Source organism: Salmo trutta, chromosome 2 (assembly GCF_901001165.1).
Source record: "Salmo trutta chromosome 2, fSalTru1.1, whole genome shotgun sequence".
Lineage (NCBI taxonomy): Eukaryota > Metazoa > Chordata > Actinopteri > Salmoniformes > Salmonidae > Salmo > Salmo trutta.
Window position 1 is genome coordinate 62657956 of NC_042958.1, and position 21599 is coordinate 62679554.

Consider the following 21599-nt stretch of genomic DNA (forward strand, 5'->3'; position numbering starts at 1 on the left):
CAGGCTGTGTAAGGGCTATTTGATCAAGAAGGAGAGTGATGGAGTGCTGCATCAGATGACTTGGCCTCCACAATCTCCAGATCTCAACCCAATTGAGATGGTTTGGGATGAGTCAGACCGCAGAGTAAAGGAAAAGCAGCCAACAAGTGCTCAGCATATGTGGTAACTCCTTTACGACTGTTGGAAAAGCATTCCAGGTGAAAGGGTGGCTATTTGAAGAATCTCAAATATAAAATATATTTTGATTTCTTTAATACTTTTTTGGTTACTACATGATTCCATATGCATTATTTTATCATTTTGATGTCTTCACTATTATTCTACAATGTAGAAAAGAGTAAAAATAAAGAAAAACCCTGGAATGAGTAGGTGTTCTAAAACTTTTGACCGGTAGTGTACAAATTTGAACAATCATAACAAAGAGAGGTTTTGATGAGCACTTATCAGTCATTTGGATACCTCTTGAAACACAAACACATGTACATAGACACACAAGGAAGCAGGCACAAGGAAACAACCTGGTCTCACACCTTTTTTCGAAACATATGGATGTTTTGAACAATCACAACACACATTTTTGGATGAGCACTAATCCATTGTTTGGATACATCTCGTAACATACACACATCATAATACTGTAAACCCATATTAACTGTGCAGGAACGTTACCAGAATAATCAATAGCACTGAAACAATTGTGAAAATCGAGTCATAAAATCAAGATACTGGACTGAACCACAGTCTTTCGGCCGTAACAGACAACGGAGGAAACGTTTCTTGTACCGTTTTACTTCTTATCTTGCTGGTTCTGCCTGGGTCTCTAAATAAAGTAAATCAGTTGATGTATTACTATTAACAGATTCACCATTTCACAACTTCCAGAATTAAATGCTATTCGCTGAAGTAATCAAGATGTTTGTCATCAAGATCTATGATTTTTTCCCCTACAATATTACAAAAAGTTGGTAAGACTTTATAATAGTGGTGGGCACCAATATCGATAATTCAGTATGATATCGATATCATTGGATATCGATATGAGCAAGGCATATCGTGATATTTCTTTATCCTTAAGCAATAAGGCCCAAAAGGTGTGGTGTATGGCCAATATACAGTACCACTGCTAAGGGTTGTTCTTAGGCACAGTACAAAGTGGAATGCATGGACACAACCCTTAGCAATGGTATATTGGCCATATACCACAATACCCAGAGGTGCCTTATTGCTACCAACATATTAAAACAATAACTAACATATTTTCATTAAAAACTTGATTTTGAAAGGTAAATTCATACTATTTCATCCTTCCACCAGAGGACATAGTATGGACAAAAATCTGGTTGCAATCAAATATTTTTTGCTATGCAGGCAGGCTAACCTTTCATCTGTGGGCTAACGTTCTTGTCACTTGCTAGCTAGCCATCGACTTGCTAGTTAGCCTCTGCAGCTGAAATGACAGCAAAGCAGCTTCATGTTTGTTTGTCCATTATAATGATGCTGATGCATTATTTCGCCTGGGTCTGGTCAGAAAAGTTGCTGTTTTTCGTCGGGATATCACTCACTCTCTATGGTAGGCTACAGGGGATATCACATTTCTACATTGCATTGCTGAGTTCGGTGAAACAGACAGCAAGGTTTATACAAACCCCCGTTATTGCAAACCAACTGCTAGGCTAGAAGCAAGGGGAAATGTGTTAAATCAAGCATTATTGCTTTTCTGATATCATTTGCCGTGGTATGCATAGTGAAACTTCAATAAAGCAGTATTCAAGTATTTTGTGTCATACCCGTGGTACATAGTCCGTTTTAGCCGATCAGCATCCACGATTCAAACACGGTTTATATTTAAGCAATGAGACCAAGGGGGTGTGGTAGGTGTACAATATGTCACGGCTAAGAGCTGTTCTTAAGCACGACAAAACACGGAGTGCCTGGATACAGCCCTTAGCTGTGGTATATTGGCTATATACCACAAACCCCTGAGGTGCCTTATTGCTATTATAAACTGGTTACTCATGTAATTAGAGCAGTAAAAATATGTTTTGTCATTCCCGTGGTACATGGTCTGATATACCACAGCTTTTAGCCAATCAGCATTCAGGGCTCGAACCACCCAGTTTATAATAACACACTGTTAAACTATACCATTATGTAAAAACAACATACATGCACAAAACCCTCTCACAGACCCCAAACAGGTCTAGAAATACAAAATATGTTACAACTTCCCTCGGGTCCCCTCGGGAGCTGTTAATAATGATAAATGGGAGCTGTTAACAATGATCTGTTTAATTTGCTGGTCTCGGCTGTTCTCGGGAAGAAATGACGAGTCCTTATTGTCTGAGTCAAAGCCGAGTAAAAATACAATCAATATGTAGTCGCGGGTAAGCTACTACAACACTGATTCATTGTAAACATGAATAAGCATTTATAAGAATTATAATTCATAAGCATTTATAACATTTAGTGTTCATTTGTAAAGCATAAGAATGAATAAATGCTTAAAAAGTATTACCAGATAACCCCTTAAAATGTAGTGTTGAAAAACACATTTTTGACTACAATGGCTCTTCCATTTGTACAGCCTTGTGTCCGGTTTTCTTTAAAGCCATTGGTAAGTAGGCCAAATAGACAGGATGCAACTTGATACTCAATGGCCATAGCTTTACATCACATTGAGGCTTTAGACGTTTATGAATCAACACAGTTTTGGTATCAGAAAATTACAAACACTCTTCCGGTGCCCGCTTGAATGATAGGGCAAAATGTAGATTTACGCCTAAAAAGACATAGCCAAACATAATTATTTTTTCATGAGATGGCCACAAACAAGATCTGCTAATGTTGCATACTTTTAGATTTAAATCGTTAGAAATTGCTGAGGTGTACTCACAATTGAGGACACAAGCTCAAGTACATACTGTAGTTAAATATTATGAAAAGAATATATTGTTTATTCTAGTCAACAAAAGTGAGGCAATATTGCTTGAAATGACTGAAATGCTTTGTAAATATAGTAACAATCAAATTATAAACGACTTAGCATAATATTTCAAGTGTATTATAACTGTAAAATAAACATGATCATTAGTTACAGTACAACATTGACACATTTAAGTAACTGACGACAGATACTTCTTCTTCGGAAACGTCCATTGAGCGGCCCAGAGACGCCGTTACAACTTCAGCTTTAAGAAGATGGGAATGAATCTGTCTGTGACCAAGAGTATGTGTTCTTGTTCTATGATTCTATGAAATGATTTAGTATAGTTCATGTTGAGAGCTCTAAATCCGTCTGGGAATACCACAGTGAGATGCAACCACAATTTGGATTCGCTTGACTGTCCCCTTTCATTATACCGTCTCCCAGGCTGGGCTCTGTTGCTCAGAAGGAGAGCAAATCGATTATTTGTCTGGATAGGCCAGAAAATGTGACATGTCACTCCCTATACAAATGTGGGGTCTGGAACCTGACATTTTAATTCAGCTCCGCTGAGAGAGTGGTAGTGGAGAGCAGACAAATGGGATTTTCTGGCACAATAAGGCACGGGACACTACGACGTTGACGCAGCGCTTTGTACACCAAAATGTCAGTCGGAACTGGTTCCGGAACTCTCTAAGTCCCCTAAATAGGTGACTTAACATCAAAGAATATACAGAGGAGACAGATAATGTAAAAAACATTCCACATTTACATTCTCACTTGGGGCTGGAGCTGCCTCAGCAGGTGCCTCTAAAAATAATAAGCACATAATAAATGATTAATCAATATCTGTTTCCAATCAAAAACTTTTAGAATTCTGATATTGACCATTATATTTCCTTGGGAAAGAGAAGAAAAAAACTATGACTCATTAATTCTCCCTTTCCCCCAAATATAATTAGACTCACCAGAGGCTGCAGCTGCCTCTGATAATTACACATTGTAACGATTAACTCGTCAATATGTCTTTCCAAATATATATTTAGGGGTTCACAGCTAAGCTGCATTACATTTTTTTCCTTGACATGGTCAAATAACTCATGCATAGACTGGGAACTTGTTTTCTCATTTGGAACACAGGAACTAGAGGCAATGAGTAACTCGGTAAAATATAATGCCACTGATTGGCCAATAGGGGCGCTGTTATAAGCAGTCTCACTTAAATCCTCAAATACGTCGCCCTGTTTGACCTAGAAACTTGAAACTTTGTATGTAGGCGTCTTTCCTCATGCTAAACAAATTTGGCTTAAGGACCCATAAGATCCGTCAGGACAGATTTTCGTCCACCTTGAAAATGTTTTAAAACCTTTAGAAAATGAACAACTAACACCAAATTCTGTATGTAGGCCAACGGTACATATCTTAATTTAGTTTGAGAAAAGCTAAGGGATTGGTGTCCATTTCAATTCTTTGTAAATCCACTGCACAATCTACTTGAAACTTTTTAGGGTCATCAAATACATTACTATGATGAAACATGTTAAGTTTGGCATTAATATCTTTAAAAAAATATGGAAACTATTAACAATTCACTTTTTGGACTATGCAACACCAATGTTTAAAATAATCCCCCCAAAATCTTCATGGACTAAGTGAGATTCACTCAAAATTATTGTCTTTGGACTCATTATAATAGTCCCTAAAGAGTTTGAGAAAATAACGTTGATGCATTCATTCAAAGACGGCCACACTTTACCAGTAGATGCATATTAGCCAATATAAAAATATGCTACCAAATACTTCAAAAATCTTCTTCTCATGAACCAGGACCAAATCACAGCAAATGTGGAATGTAGGGACATAGTACATGTCTAAATTTACGTTTGATCAAAAGATGGCTAAGTTATTGACACATAAAAAATAAAAAAAGGATTTTACATGTCCATTTAAACCACTGTAAATACACTCCACATTATGTGGTCAGAACATAGTGAAAAGTGGATATTTTATTAGGGAACATTTTAAACAGGAAGTCCTGCCTCTTGCAGTCTGCGTATTACAGCTGTGAGAGTGTACTGAAGTATTTTGGAATGCTAATGTGGAGAGTACCGACTGAGATTTAAACAATTTACACAAACAGATTGACAAAATAAAGTCCCAGAATTCAAAGATGACTGCAATATACCAATACGCTAACGCAAGAAATATTTAACAAATCTTAACATAAACCAATTGACCCCAGAATTGGTACATAAACTCAACACATTAAGTAATTATTTGAATAATTCCTTGTGGTATGGAGAGATAAACATGGTAATGCTTTCACTGACTACACCTAAAGGAATATACAGTAGCTCCTACATGATAGTGCTTGCTTTGTTATCGAAACTGATTTTGTGTCCTTTCTTTCATCCTGTGAACACTGTTCATTGCTGCTCACAGCTATATTCCAAATATATACAGTATCAGTCAAACGTTTGGACACATCTACTCATTCCAGGGTTTTTCTTTATTTTGACAATTTTTTTACGATGTAGAATAATAGTGAAGACATCAAAACTATGAAATAACACATATGGAATCATTTAGTAACCAAAAAAGTGTTAAAACAAATCAAATTATATTTTATATTTGAGATTCTTCAAAGTAGCCACCATTTGCCTTGATGACAGCTTTGCACACTATTGGCATTCTCTCAACCAGCTTCATGAGGTAGTCATCTGGAAAGCATTTCAAGTAACAGGTGTGCCTTGATAAAAGTTAATTTGTGGAATTTCTTTCCTTCTTAATGCGTTTGAGCCAATCAGTTGGGTTGTGACAAGGTAGGGGTGGTATACAGACGATAGCCCTATTTGGTAAAAGACCAGGTCCATATTATGGTAAGAACATCTCAAATAAGAAAAGAGAAATGACAGTCCATAATTACTTTAAGGCATGAAGGTCAGTTTTCAAGTGCTGTCGCAAAAAAGGTCCGTCTGCAAGTGCAGTCGTAAAAACCATCACCCGCTATGATGAAACTGGCTCTCATGAGGACCACCACAGGAAAGGAAGACCCAGAGTTACCTCTGCTGCAGAGGATAAGTTCATTAGAGTTACCAGCCTCAGAAATTGCAGCCCAAGTAAATGCTTCACAGAGTTCAAGTAATAGACACATTTAGAATTCAAGGCACACTTAACCAGCATGGCTACCACAACATTCTGCAACGATATGCCATTCCATCTGGTTTGCGCTTAGTGGGACTATCATTTGTTTTTCAACAGGACAATGGCCCAACACACCTCCAGGCTATGTAAGGGCTATTTGACCAAAGAGGAGAGTGATGGAGTGCTGCATCAGATGACCTGGCCTCCACAATCACCCGACCTCAACCCAATTGAGATGGTTTGGGATGAGTTGGACCGCAGAGTGAAGGAAAAGCAGCCAACAAGTGCTCAGCATATGTGGGAACTTCATTCCCAGAAAAGCATTCCCGGTGAAGCTGGTTGAGAGAATGCCAAGAGTGTGCATAGCTATCATCAAGGCAAAGGGTGGCTACTTTGAAGAATCAAAAATATAACATATATTTTGATTTTTTTAACACTTTTTTGGTTACTACATGATTCCATGTGTGTTCTTTCATAGTTTTGATGTCTTCACTATTATTCTACAATGTAGAAAATAGAAAAAAATTAAGAAAAACCCTTGAATGAGTACATGTAGGTGTGTCCAAACTTTTGTCTGGTACTGTATTTCCAAATAAATATTTCCAATACATAAACTGTATAAGGTAAGTATTTCCACAAATCTAATTATACAATATTAAAAAAGCTTTTGCCTCTTATAATGAACATTGGTCATAGTTCCTTGGGAAAGAGAAGAAAATGATGACATTTTCATTCTCCCTTTCCTGGAAATACAAATTACTGTGTTTACTTTTCACGTTCAACTACAGTAATCAGACAATTTCATTATAAACAATAATTGTTCTGCAATCATGCACCATCAAAGACAATGATATGGTGTCGCCATGTCCAAGACCAAACAAAACCATTATAGAATATATTAAAATAACGCCAATATACTCCACATACATACACACATACATTGTACGGCATTACTCAGGCAATCAACACGTACAGGCCCATACATGTTGTGCATGGTACAAAATTCCACATACTGTACATCAAAAACATTAATATATTACACAAAATATACAAGTACATCATTGTTTCTTCTGCTATCCCCATTAAAGGAATGTACTTTATATATTTACATATGCATATATTTATTTCCTTATTTGCAGTCTCTCCTTGTCCATAGACTGATTTTAAAGTAAGGAAACAAATATATAAACATGTAATTTTGATTAACTAAAGGGATAGTTCAGCAAAATTACATATTTGTCACTTTCGTGCCTAAGTACAACCCTTAGCCGTGGTATATTCACAATGTACCACACCCCCTCGGGCCTTGCTTAAATAGACCAGACTAGGGTCAAATACATGAGTCAAATACATAGGTCAAATACTTGACAGCATTTGAGGTGGGCTATTATAGTTAGAAGTTTTTCAGCTTTTTCATTAGTTCGATTGTACTGGGCAAGCTAAATCAAGTGCTGAACAGTGTTTGACCGGCAGTTGAAGTCGGAAGCTTACATACACTTAGGTTGGAGTCATTAAAACTTGTTTTTCAACCACTCCACACATTTCTTGTTAACAAACTATAGTTTTGGCAAGTCGGTTAGGACATCTACTTTGTGCATGACACAAGTCATTCTTCCAACAATTGTTTACAGACAGATTATTTAACTTATAATTCATTGTATCACAATTCCAGTGGGTCAGAAGTTTACATTCACTAAGTTGACTGTGCCTTTAAACAGCTTGGAAAATTGCAGAAAAAGATGTCATGGCTTTAGAAGCTTCTGATAGGCTAATTGACATAATTTGAGTGAATTGGAGGTGTACCTGTGGATGTATTTCAAGGCCTACCTTCAAACTCAGTGCCTCTTTGCTTGACATCATGGGAAAATCAAAAGAAATCAGCCAAGACCTCATACAACATTGTCGACCTCCACAAGTCTGGTTCATCCTTGGGAGCAATTTCCTAACACCTGAAGGTACCACGTTCATCTATACAAACAATAGTACGCAAGTATAAACACCATGGGACCATGCAGCCGTCATACCACTCAGGAAGGAGACGCGTTATGTCTCCTAGAGATGAATGTACTTTGGTGCAAAAAGTGCAAATCAATCACAGAACAAAGGCAAGGGACCTTGTGAAGATGCTGGAGGAAACAGGTACAAAAGTATCTATAACGAGTCCTATATCGACATAACCTGAAAGGCCGCTCAGCAAGGGAGAAGCCACTGCTCCAAAACCGCCATAAAAAAGCCTGTTTGCAACTACTGTTTGCAACTGCACATGGGGACAAGGAGGCTTCAGGAGGGACTGGCGTACTTCACAAAATAGATGGTATCATGAGGAGGTAATATTCTGTGGATATATTATAGCAACATCTCATGACATCAGTCAGGAAGTTAAAGCTTGGTCGCAAATGGAACTTCCACATGGACAATGACCCCAAGCATACTTCCAAAGTTGTGGCAAAATGGCTTAAGGACTACAAAGTCAAGGTATTGGAGTGACCATCACAAAGCCCTGACCTCAATCCTATCGAAAATGTGTGGGCAGAACTGACAAACCTGATTCAGTTACACCAGCTCTGTCAGGAGGAATGGGCCAAAATTCACCCAACTTATTGTGGGAAGCTTGTGGAAGGCTACACAAAACGTTTGACCCAAGTTAAACAATTTAAAGGCAATGCTACCAAATACTAATTGAGTGTATGTTAACTTCTGACCCACTGGGAATGTGATGAAAGAAATAAAAGCTGAAATAAATCATTCTCTCTACTATTATTCTGACATTTCACATTCTTAAAGTAAAGTGGTGATCCTAACTGACCTAAGACATGGAATTTTTACTAGGATTAAATGTCAGGAGTTGTGAAAAACTGAGTTTAAATGTATTTGGCTAAGGTATATGTAAACTTCTGACTTCAACTGTATATGTATTTGACCCAGGTCTGCTGTTGACAGTTGACACATAGGTTGTGTTCTGTCATACAATACTAAGGCATCCTCTGATAGTTTATACAGTCCAACGAAACTTATCTTACCCTCTTCTCCTTCAGGCAGTGGCTCATCTGAGAAAAAGGAAGCATTTTAACTGGGAAACTATAAAATAGACACATTCCTGTGAATTGGACATACGATTCTGATGCACGCAGAACCAACTCGTCTGCAAACACTGGACTTCCTTGAGGGACTGAAACAGGGCTATCGCACCACCAAAATTAGAGAATGACGTAGTTCCACACATGCCAGAGTCTGAGGAATTATTTAAAAAATACAGATATTTAATCTAATAATTTGAAATATCAAATATAACACACTGAGGAACATTTAGACTGCACAGTGCAGTACATGCATACAAACACATACAGTACATTGTGTCCATAACATACACATACCGCATATTTACACACATAGTTCTCTTACTCCCGTCTGCTGGTTTTCCATCAGATAAAATAGTTATTTTTACTTTGCAAGATATCATATTATGAGTATTATACGTTTACCATGACCTGAACACAGCCTGTATGCAGGCACATACGTAGGCACCTACATACATATCTTGTACAGTATACTAATACAAGTGCCCCCAAGACATGCTAATATCTCACCACTACCAATAACAGGCGAGGTTAGCTTGCCTTGGGAGTAGGATCTTTGACCCTCTGTAACTTTCTCACTCATCATTATTCATGATTGATTCAGGATTATCCATAATCATGGTGGCATCCACATGAATGTAAAAGTGTTTAGAACACAGGAGGCTGGTGGCACCTTAATTGGGGAGGACAGGCTCGTGGTAATGACTGGAGTGAAATGAGTGGAATGGTGTCAAATACATCAAACACATGCTCTCCATGTGTTTGATGCCATTCCATTTGCTCCATTCCAGACATTATTATGAGCCGTCCTCCCCTCGGCAGCCTCTTGTGGTTTAGAAGCATATTCTATTCTTATTTACAGTAAAAATTACTCCAAAATGACACAATACATGATTTACTATTAATGACTTAAATGTAAATGCAAACACAGCCAACAAGTTTGTAGAGTCATACTACAGTAGGAATATGGGACCAAATACTAAACTTTTGACTACTTTATTTATAAGAATCTTTAGGGGTGTCAATCATTTTGATCCCTACCAATTTGAGAAAAGAGTATTATTTGTTTAACAAAATATCTTTCTCTGAGAAATTGTATAAAATATTATTTCCCCATTTGTTTGAGCATACAATATAGCTCAGTACTTCAATTATTTATTTTATACAGTGGGCTCATCTTTATCAATGGAGTCAATTTCAGACCAGACTGTACATACGTACATACATACAGACATGCATGCATATGTACGGGTAACTGCCAGAATAAAGGAAACACCAACACAAATGATCTTAATAGGGCGTTGGGCCACCACGAGATACCAGAACAGCTTAAATGCACCTTGGCGCCTTTGCATTCTACAAGTATCTCTATTGGAGGGATGTGACACCGTTCGAGAAATTCCATCCATTGGTGTTTTGTTGATGCTGGTGGAAAATGCTCTCAGACGCAGCTACAGAATCTCCCAGACGTGTTCAATTGGGTTGAGATCTGGTGTTTGTCTTAATTAACTCAGGATCAACTCCTGTGTGGAAGCACCTGCTTTAAATATACTTTGTATACCTGAGAAATACAGCAGTCAAACCAACCTGGCACACATGCCAGTCACGGATAGTATGTGCAGACAAACACACATCAAACGTGTATATACATAGACACAATTATCAAATCAGGTTGTGATGCAACATAAACAAACCAACACGCAGCTGACGGAGTAAATGCATTTCCACATCTTCTTTACTAAGCTAATTAATTGATGTACTTCAGACACTTTGCCTGCTTCTGTACAGGTTAGTTAAATTCTAATGCATTAAGATCAAATAAGTAGAAAAATTTAAAAACAAGACGAAAAAAGACAAATCACATAATGATACAGATCCAAAAAAAACACAAAAAACGAAACAAAGGAAGACCACAAGAGTGCAGATGATACATAATCAAACGGGACTACATCAGACATCAAAGTGCATATGATAGCATATTTTACAGTACAGTACACTGCATCAAGTACACTGCAGTACAGTAAGTATTTTATCATCATTTAGCCAAATTCTGTTAATGTCTGATGTGTTTTAGCAAGTAATAACAACATTTATGTTTGTCCGTAATAATTCTAGTTTATGCGTTAATAAATGTTTCTCTTTGATTTTGCTCATTCAGTTGACCGGTCACTCTGTATCTGAAGTTTGTTTCTTTGAGGTTATACTGCACGTACAACCAAACCTATCAACACTGAACACTCAACACATAAAACATAGTGTCCCTTACCATCTTCTGCAGTTTTTTCTTCGGCTGAGGAGAAATTATCATTATTTACAGAGGGACTACAGCATGGATATTAGACGTGTTACACAGACTAACAACTGAACTGGGAAGTTTATTTATTTCCGTATTTCCTTAATAAATGTATTGCGCCTGGATTATTTTGATTTTAGCCACTTTTTTAAATGCATTGCTGGATTTTGGGACTGAACTGAATTGAATATTCACTTTATTTGGAGGACAAAGACATTTAGCCGGGTGGAACCAGGCTGATCGCTGTGTTCAGCATTCTCTTTCACTGCAGGTATCAGTCTGGCATTCCTCCATATTGAAACTGTTTGAGCTTATGTCTAATAATGGGAATTATTCAAAACTAACTTGTCAGCGATTGGATCACCTTCAACTAATCAGAGGAATGTAGCAATCTGGTTGGTTCCACCAGGCTAAAATACATTTTTGCTAGACTAAAACAGAGACGTAATCTTTGCACTTTCATTTGTGATTCTATATATTTGAGTTGATTTGGGGGATATTTTGGTTTGATTATGTATGCCAGCTGATTTAATTGGGGCTACAAATTGATTAATGTTCTATTAGCGGCATTGGGATTAGTGACAACCGATCGTTTTAGAATCACATTTTCAGTGTTACAGTAAGTGTTCAAAAGTGTTGCATTCTAAACAATTGTATGAAGACCATCGAAAAGTGGCTTTATTGACACTGAACTGGGGTCTATACTAGAAATGATCACCTTACCTTCTGCTGGTGCTTCTCCTGAGAAGGCAAACAAAAAAAATTGTTAGATAAGAAGAAGTGTATATAGTGTATATAACCAGTCATCAGTACTGGTCAAAACCATGACAATATGCTCATATCTTTATATGGGTGTTGCAATTGCATGAAAGTAAGACAATGGGTAAAATGATATTACATTATCATGGTGCAGATGTTTTAGTTACATGTTTTAGTTACATCTGTCCACTCTGCCATTCAGCCCCTTCATATGCACAATAATAACAGATGGAGACATGGCTTTGTTTTACAGTAGTTCCTGTAACCTACCCTCCTGTAACTTACCCTCTGACATGACCAGTTGACAAGAAGACATGGAAAAATGTGAGTCATTATCATGTCTAACTATGCCACTGTAATGCACTCAAAGGTCACCACCACAGGTTACTCACCCTCGCCCTCCGGCTTCACTAAAAAAAAACAGAAACACACAGTACACAGCACATCAGAAGAGTTGACAAGACTGTAGGGAAATCATTGTTGATCCTCAGTTGATTCCCTAAATAAGTATTCGCATGACCTGATCTGAAATGGAAAACATAAATTGGCAGTGTTACAATGACGTATGCGCGACTACAATCATGTAACCATTACAATTAAAGCAATGCTTACCACTTAAATTTGGCATTTCAATAAAAAAGCTTTGTGTCTATGCTCAAAGGTACACAACATTTTCTGACAATACTTAGGTATTTTGAGATGTCTAATTTAGGGACTTATGGTGATAAGACTAAGCTTTATTCAATATTTGCCTTTCCCTCGCAGCTTTTGCAGGTTGTTTGCAACAGATGGTCCATGCAATGACGTTAGACCAGCTATGTTAAATGTAGTGTTTCATTTTACTATGTGGCTCACTTCTTTGGAGTGTAACTCTAGAGTGGAAGAGACCAGACTTTTATATCCACTTTAAAATCGTCACCAGTAGAATTTGTAGGAGACTGTGAAACACGGCATGCATTACCCCCCAATTTGATACCTGACCCCAAATTTCACTGTGACCTCAGGGTCATTGGATCACCGACAGTAGATATTTCTGGAAAGGGACATTGCTATCTGGCCTGCCAGTATGACTCCTCTTTCTGGTCCGTCCGGGTTTTTGTCCAGCCAGCCTTTTGCCTATCAGGGGTATTGGACAGGGGACCGACTTTGGATTGGCTGAGGCAGAAAGCTGGTAAAAGAACCCTCTAATCTGAAATAGACGCATCAGGCATATCATATAGCTGGCTCCCAACGATTTCTCAGGCCTGACTACATTACTGTGGCGGCTGGAAAAGGGACAGTGTATTATGTCCTTGCGGAAGTCATGTCAGTTCTCCCTGAGTTGCCCATCATTGTCTTAAATAGTCAAAGCTGACCTCTGCTGCAGTCCTCAGCCAGGCTGTCTCTTTCTACCCTAAAGCTCCTGCTAAAGTACATTTTTCAAAGACATTTTCTGATTCAATCCAGGAAGACCTTTGATCGATCTAAAATATATACATTGACCATCCTTATGTTCTTCTTCTCAGCAATTTAGATTACACTTTGTTTCACTGTCTGCTTTTTACCTGGTGTCTTTGTCTAATAATGACATTTTACATGAATTACAACTTTTGTTACCAACTTTTGTTTCTTTCGGTTTCATAATGCACTGTTTGATACCAGGTATTGTGTTGACTTCCGTGTGTTTAGGTAAGTATCAGATAGAACTAATGGTTATCACATAACACCTTTCAGTACGTTCCACACATTTTTGTTTTTTACATCTGCTTCAAAAATCTATGTAAAAATACATCCTGCAATACGAAGTAATTGGATAATACAGACAGCAGGGTATTATCTGGCTACCATCGTGGTGTGAATGCCCCTGATACCCTGTTAGAGGAGTAGGTGTAAATCTGTAAAACATGCTTCAGTATGCCAGAAGAGTCCAGTGCATTAGGGAAATGGAGGCTCCTCCAGTCCTAGTGCCATGGCACAGCTGGGGCACTAACACCAACTCACATTGTATCCATACTTGAGATTATGATTTAGTATGTGGTGTTCCTGATGTAAAAGAGATACTGAGACTTCATAACACCTACTTTTCCCAATGAAGAAAAAAAAACTAAACTCATCTGATAGGTTGGAGTTATTGAGGGCATGACTTGGTTCAACATATAACGGCCTCTGCTGATCCCTGGGTTACGGGTGTAGGGCTATCGTGATGACCGTATTACTGCCGCACCAGCAGTCAGGAGTCATGACCGCAGTCAAATTTCATGTGATCGTTGGTCACGGTAATCCTATCCAAAGCTGCGCAAATGAATGCCATTGATTGGTAGCCTACCTAACTTGCTAACAGCCCTCGCTAATGGCCCGGTACTCAGTGATGCATGTCCCTCTAATCACTCTCTAAACACTATGGGCCGTGCGGTGTGTTTGAATGAGTGAGTAAAGCTTACTACAAACTCTATGCAGACGTAAGATTCGGAGTGTTGGAATGTTGTTTTATGTCACAAAAGGGGTAGCTCCTTGTAATAAACTCTGGCATTCAACGTGCGTTTTTACTACCTGAAAATTGAGACAAGCCGTATCATTCCCTCCACAGTCGTGGGAGCAGTGTTGCCGCTTGGTTCCTATTGGATTTGTAGGCTATTCATCAAAGTAGACTATTTTGCATTGATAACCAAATATAATCTCAACGACAATTTAAACATTAAACCAAACAACAAGAATCGAAAATGTATTTTACTTAGAAGTAATAACTAGTGATTACAGGCTATCAAAAATGGAAGAACCTGCTGTACCCAACTAGCTAGCCATGTGTGTTTTCTGCCTGACCAAAACAGGATGACGTTCTATTTTTAGCTGATATGGGAATGAATACACAAGCAGCATATCAAACTGGCATAATGTTTTTTACCCTCAATATTTGCAGGGCATATTTTCTTTATTATAAATCTGATTATTTCACATGGTGATGTGGTTAACTTAAAAGGCTAGCTAGCTTGCTATGTTTTTATCCAGGCTAAAGCAAGCTAGCCAGGCTGCCAACTAACGTTAGCTACTACTAACAAGGGAAGGTAAAATGAACAGACAAAAAAAAAAAACGTTGCTATTTTCCCTTTGTGAATGGGGTGGGACCGGTCAGGATATCATGTTACCAAAATGTGTCCACTACTCCAAAAATCCCACTCCACCCATGCACGTAGAACAACGGAGTGTAGATTGTAACCTTAAGATGTTGGGAGGCTCTGAGCACCAGAGCAGGCACGGAGTGAAAGAGACATCAACCACTGTTAACTCGTACTAGTAGACTACGCACTAGGATAGCGTAGCAGTGCAGACGTGGTTTTGTCGTCCTCTCGTCTCCTTTTTGTATTTTTTGTCTTTTATTGTACATATTTCAATTTATTTTCAATCTCTTTTCCATTTTTAAATTAAATATACCTTCCGGTAACCCGCCTCACCCAATGTGATACGGATCTGCTTTTTTTATACCTTATAGACAGAACCTTCATCAGAAGCTAGCCATCAGAAGCTAACCAGCTAATTAGCTACTAGCTATTTAGTCATTGTCAGCCACTGCTAGCGGCCTTTACCCTTTTCAACGCCGGATTCCTGCCAAAAGCCCTGGACCTTTACTCCTGATCATCACAGCTAGCTAGCTGCCACCGAGTGACCCAGCCCCGAAGCTATCCCTGAGCCAGGCCCACCTCCCGGCCTACTCAGTGATCACCTCCTGGACCCTACCCCAACACGGATTGAATCCTCTACTCCACCGGATCCTTGCCCGTAAGCTCCGGTCCTTTACATCGGATCATCGCTGCTACCGAGTGGCTATAGTGGCTAATTCCCCTGCCCCGAAGCTAGCACCAGTTAGCCGTGAGCCAGGCGCATCTCCCGGCTAGAAAACAAAATTACTACAACTACAATACCTCTTTCGCCATCTGGCCCGGACCCTTTGTCGACACGGCTCCCCACCATACCACCATGACTGGTCAGCTATCCGCTGTGCCCTCAACCGGCCTTTGCCGGACGTCGGAGCAGAAGCTACTACTAACCCCGGCCTGCTAACTTTAATCGCCGTGTCTTCTGCGTGCTAGCGCAACTACCCCGCGGCTTCCCTGCTCCATCTATTGCTGTTCACTGGACCCTATGATTACTTGGCTACATAGCTGATGCCTGCTGAACTGTTCATTAATGGGGCGGCAGGTAGCCTAGTGGTTAGAGCGTTGGACTAGTAACCGGAAGGTTGCAAAATCGAATCCCTGAGCTGCCAAGGTAAAAATATGTCATTCTGCCCCTGAACAAGGCAGTTAACCCACTGTTCCTAGGCCATCATTGAAAATAAGAATGTCTTCTTAACTGACTTGCCTAGTTAAATAAAGGTAAAAAAATCACGGTAATACATTTTGTTTATTTTTGTTTATCGAACTCAGGCCCTGTGTGTAGCTAATCGACCCTCTCTGCCCATTCATCGCCATTTTACCTTTTGTTGTTGTTTTAGCTGATTAGCTGTTGTTTTCTGAGCTAGCTCTCCCAATCAACACCTGTGATTGCTTTATGCCTCGCTTTATGTCTCTCTCAAATGTCAATATGCCTTGCATACTGTTGTTTAGGATAGTTATCATTGTTTTAGTATACTGTGGAGCCCCTAGTCCCACTCAACATGCTTCAGACACCTCCTTTGTCCCACCTCCCACACATGCAGTGATTTCACCCAGCATCACTAGCGCGTCCGGAGATGCAACCTCTCTTATCATCACTCAGTGCCTGGGCTTACCTCCACTGTACCCACACCCCACCATGCCCCTGTCTGTACATTATGCCCTAAACCTATTTTACCACGCCCAGAAATCTGCTTCTTTTATTCTCTGTCCCCAACGCACTAGACGACCAGTTTTGATATCCTTTAGCTGTACCCTCATCCTACTCCTCCTCTGTTTCTCGGGTGATGTGGAGGTTATCCAGGCCCTGCGTGTCCCCAGACACTCTCATTTGTTTACTTCTGTAACCAAAAAATCCTTGGTTTCATGCATGTTAATATCAGAAGCCTCCTCCCCAAGTTTGTTTTACTCACTGCTTTAGCACACTCCGCCAACCCTGATGTCTTTGCCGTGTCTGAATCATGGCTTAGGAAGGCCACCAAAAATTCAGAGATTTCCATACGCAACTACAACATTTCTGTCAAGATAGAACTGCCAAAGGGGGAGGAGTTGCAATCTACTCCAGAGATAGCCTGCAAAGTTCTGTCATACTTTCCAGGTCTATGCCCAAACAGTTCGAGCTTCTAATTTTAAAAAGGAATCTCTCCAGAAATAAGACTCTCACTGTTGCCGCCTGTTATAGACCCCCCCCCCCCCCCCCCCCCCCCCCCCAGCTCCCAGCTGTGCCCTGGACACCATATGTGAATTGATTGCCCCCCATCTATCTTCAGAATTTGTTCTGTTAGGTGACCTAAACTGGGATATGCTTAACACCCCGGCAGTCCTACAATCTAAGCTAGATGCCCTCAATCTCACACAAATTATCAAGGAACCCACCAGGTACAACCCTAAATCCGTAAACATGGGCACCCTCATAGATATTATCCTGACCAACTTGCCCTCCAAATACACTTCTGCTGTTTTCAATCAGGATCTCAGCGATCACTGCCTCATTGCCTGCATCCGCTATGGGTTTGAGGTCAAACGACCACCCCTCATCACTGTCAAACGCTCCCTAAAACACTTCTGCGAGCAGGCCTTTCTAATCGACCTGGCCCGGGTATCCTGGAAGGATATTGACCTCATCCCGTCAGTCAAGGATGCCTGGTCGTTCTTTAAAAGTAATTTCCTCACTTTAAAGTAATTTCCTCACTTTAAAAGTAATTTCCTACTTCTCAGACAGAGTTCAGTGTCAAATTGGAGGGCCTGTTGTCCGGACCTCTGGCAGTCTCTATGGGGGTACCACAGGGTTCAATTCTTGGGCCGACTCTTTTCTCTGTATACATCAACAATGTCGCTCTTGCTGCGGGTGATTCCCTGATCCACCTCTACGCAGACGACACCATTCTGTATACATCTGGCCCTTCCTTGGACACTGTGTTAACTAACCTCCAAACGAGCTTCAATGCCATACAACACTCCTTCCGTGGTCTCCAACTGCTCTTAAACGCTAGTAAAACCAAATGCATGCTTTTCAACCGTTCGCTGCCCACACCCGCCTGCCTGACTAGCATCACTACTCTGGACGGTTCTAACTTAGAATATGTGGACAACTACAAATACCTAGGATTTCTGGCTAGACTGTAAACTCTCCTTCCAGACTCATATTAAACATCTCCAATCCAAAATTAAATCTAGAATCGGCTTCCTATTTTGCAACAAAGACTCCTTCACTCACGTCGCCAAACATACCCTCGTAAAACTGACTATCCTACCAATCCTCGACTTTGGCGATGTCATTTACAGAATAGCTTCCAATACTCTACTCAGCAAACTGGATGCAGTCTATCACAGTGCCATCCGTTTTGTTACCAAAGCCCCTTATACCACGCACCACTGCGACCTGTATGCTCTAGTCGGCTGGCCCTCGCTACATATTCATCGCCAGACCCACTGGCTCCAGGTCATCTATAAGTTGATGCTAGGTAAAGCTCCGCCTTATCTCAGCTCACTGGTCACGATAGCAACACCCACCCGTAGCACGCGCTCTAGCAGGTATATTTCACTGGCCATCCCCAAAGCCAACACGTCCTTTGGCCGCCTTTCCTTACAGTTCTCTGCTGCCAATGACTGGAACGAATTGCAAAAATCGCTGAAGCTGGAGACTTATATTTCCCTCACTAACTTTAAACATCAGCTATCTGAGCAGCTAACCGATCGCTGCAGCTGTACATAGCCCATCTGTAAATAGCCCACCCAATCTACCTACCTCATCCCCATATTGTTTATATTTACTTTTCTGCTCTTTTGCACACCAGTATTTCTACTTGCACATCATCATCTGCTCATTTATCACTCCAGTGATAATTTGCTAAATTGTAACTACTTCGCTACTATGGCCTATTTATTGCCTTACCTCCTCACGCCATTTGCACACACTGTATATAGACTTTCTTCTTTTTCTATTGTGTTATTGACTGTACGCTTGTTTACTCCTTGTGTAACTCTGTGATGTTGTTTGTGTCGCAGTTGTTAATGAGCACTTGTTCTCAACTAGCTTACCTGGTTAAATAAAGGGGAAATTAAAATAAAATAAAAAACTTCTTGCTAGTTATTTATCATCCAATCCGATTATAGTACCTGTCTTAACTGCATCAAACTGAGAGAAGATAGCCTGCAAATAACTCCATTTGGATTATAAACAGCAGCCTACCTGTTGGCTTTTGGTCGTTGTAGCCTTTCCTTCTCATTTCACTTTTAATTCTGTCATTTTAATTACATCTTCAATTGATTAGATATCTTCTAACCTGCTTGCCACACAAGCAGAGCAGCAATGCATTTGCATGACAGTTACTGGCTGACAAAATTTCATGACCCCCCACAGCCCTACTAACGTCTCAAATGAACTACCGGAGTGAACTGTGACAGGACTGTTGACCCAGTGAGCATTAATTCACTGATGAACAACCTGTCTTAGGTTGTCCATATGAACTTCAGCTATAGAGTAGCACCCTGTTTGACACTTCTGGCTCCACAGTGATTAGCCACTGATTGGTCAGTCTCCTCCAATAGCTTCATGAAGATCTACATGAAGAGGAGGTGGTTTGGTGAAATATGCTTGCATGATGTATAACTTCGCTATAGACTTAAATATTTGTGTTGGCTACCAAAGCTAATGCCTAGGCTTCAGCTCAATGGACCAATGCAGTCCATAGAGTCACGCTACCTGGTTTGATACCTGGTTGGTCACATACAGACGTGGGCATCCAATATGCCCTATATATGTCGTACGGTCATACTTTTGATGAAGTTAACATTGAAATGCTAAAATGCATCAGGAGTAGTAATTCCCTTTCAGTAACATAACAAATGAAGAATTTCATTCCAAAACTCTATATATACATTTGCAGAAATGTTGGTAAAAATGTTTAGCTTTTATTTTTTTAAAGAAATTACGAAAGAGATTGGTGCGTTTTTCACATTCTAATCGTGGCATGGGGTTGTTCAATGACAGACATGTACTGTATTTGTTTGAAATCTATCACTTGATGGTTTCATTTCAGAGAGACAAATTATCATGTTTTTTTGCAAAATGCTATATACTGTAGACACCTCACTTTCAGAGAAATAACTAGTACTGCTAGGTTTTACACAGTCAAATGAAACAAATAACAACATTTGTAATAAAGAACTGTACAAATAATACATTTGTGACATCAATATTTAAAGTGGAACTGACAGCATTTTAGCAGCATGAAACATTATTCAAATCTGTTCATATACACCCCCAGGAAGAATATGATACTTATTAAAAAAAAATCTGACAAGCGAGCGCCTAAATATGGGTCTTTTTCCCGTTTTCAGAAATTCTTAGAATGTTTGGGAATTATATATACTAAGGCATTTGGGACAATTCTACAGCAATATAGAGTGGGAAAGCGGCCGTGCGTTTGGACAATTAATAGACACTGCAGTAAATAAAACCTAATAAAAACATCTGTCTCGTCCAGGACCGGAGTCTACGCAGACCGGTGTGCCATAGCCAATCAGATTTACAGTAGGCCTTTATAAAAACAAGCCATTTGCCACACAGGCCTGCCATCATTCACTTTTAACTGGACTGTGTGTTTAAAGGCAGTTGCAACAGCACTACTTTACATCATTAGAACGCATTTACCAAAAGCCACAAAATTCAATTGAATGGATTTCTGCAAATATGTCAATACCACAGGAGTCCTTTTAGATTTGGGAACTTTACAGTCCCATTGATCAAACAACAATGAAAAGGTAAGCCCTCTCCCTCAGTTATGCACATCAACAACAACAAGATCAACAACTAATGCTAGCCAGAGCAAGATGAGCTAAAATCTAACAAAGGAACATTAAATAAACCCTCGCAAACTTTTTCGCTAGCTGGCCATCAAAATTGCTCTGATAAACGATGGTGAATTGTAGCCTACTCGTCTTTCTGCAGCTTGCCTGCCAAAAACCCTGAATTAAAATAATGATTGTGCCATTATACTATACATAGCCAACCACATATTACACATAGCAGAAAAACATTTAAAAAATACTGATTCAAGATATCTTTGGTACATAATTGGTCTAGCCTAAATCAAAAATTGGCAGATTTAGCCTACATTTATAGTGAATTTGTTTTAGATTTTGAATATCCTAGTAATAGGGTATTTTTTTTAAATGTCATAATTAATAGACTGACACATTACCTTTAATTAAAGAATATCTCACCACCATGAGTTTCCATCTACTCCCCTCTCTCCTTCATTGCTTTCAAC

General features: G+C 39.5%; 1 protein-coding gene and 1 long non-coding RNA gene across 4 annotated transcripts in view; both read right to left on the bottom strand.

Moving 5' to 3' along the window:
* Positions 1-21599, bottom strand: part of LOC115160218 (myosin-binding protein C, fast-type) — a gene marked incomplete in the record, with an annotated part of 51498 nt that overhangs the window by 16275 nt on the left and 13624 nt on the right. The window contains 5 exon segments of one of the 3 annotated variants that reach the window (XM_029710611.1): positions 9088-9114; positions 11411-11434; positions 12161-12178; positions 12482-12484; positions 12589-12606. In XM_029710611.1, coding sequence (XP_029566471.1) covers positions 9088-9114; positions 11411-11434; positions 12161-12178; positions 12482-12484; positions 12589-12606 — 90 coding nt within the window. 3 annotated transcript variants of the gene reach the window in all.
* Positions 575-1947, bottom strand: LOC115160243 (uncharacterized). The gene is made up of 2 exons (XR_003869050.1): positions 1379-1947; positions 575-820 (listed from the first exon to the last, which is right to left on the bottom strand). It is a non-coding gene; the product is annotated as an uncharacterized LOC115160243 (long non-coding RNA).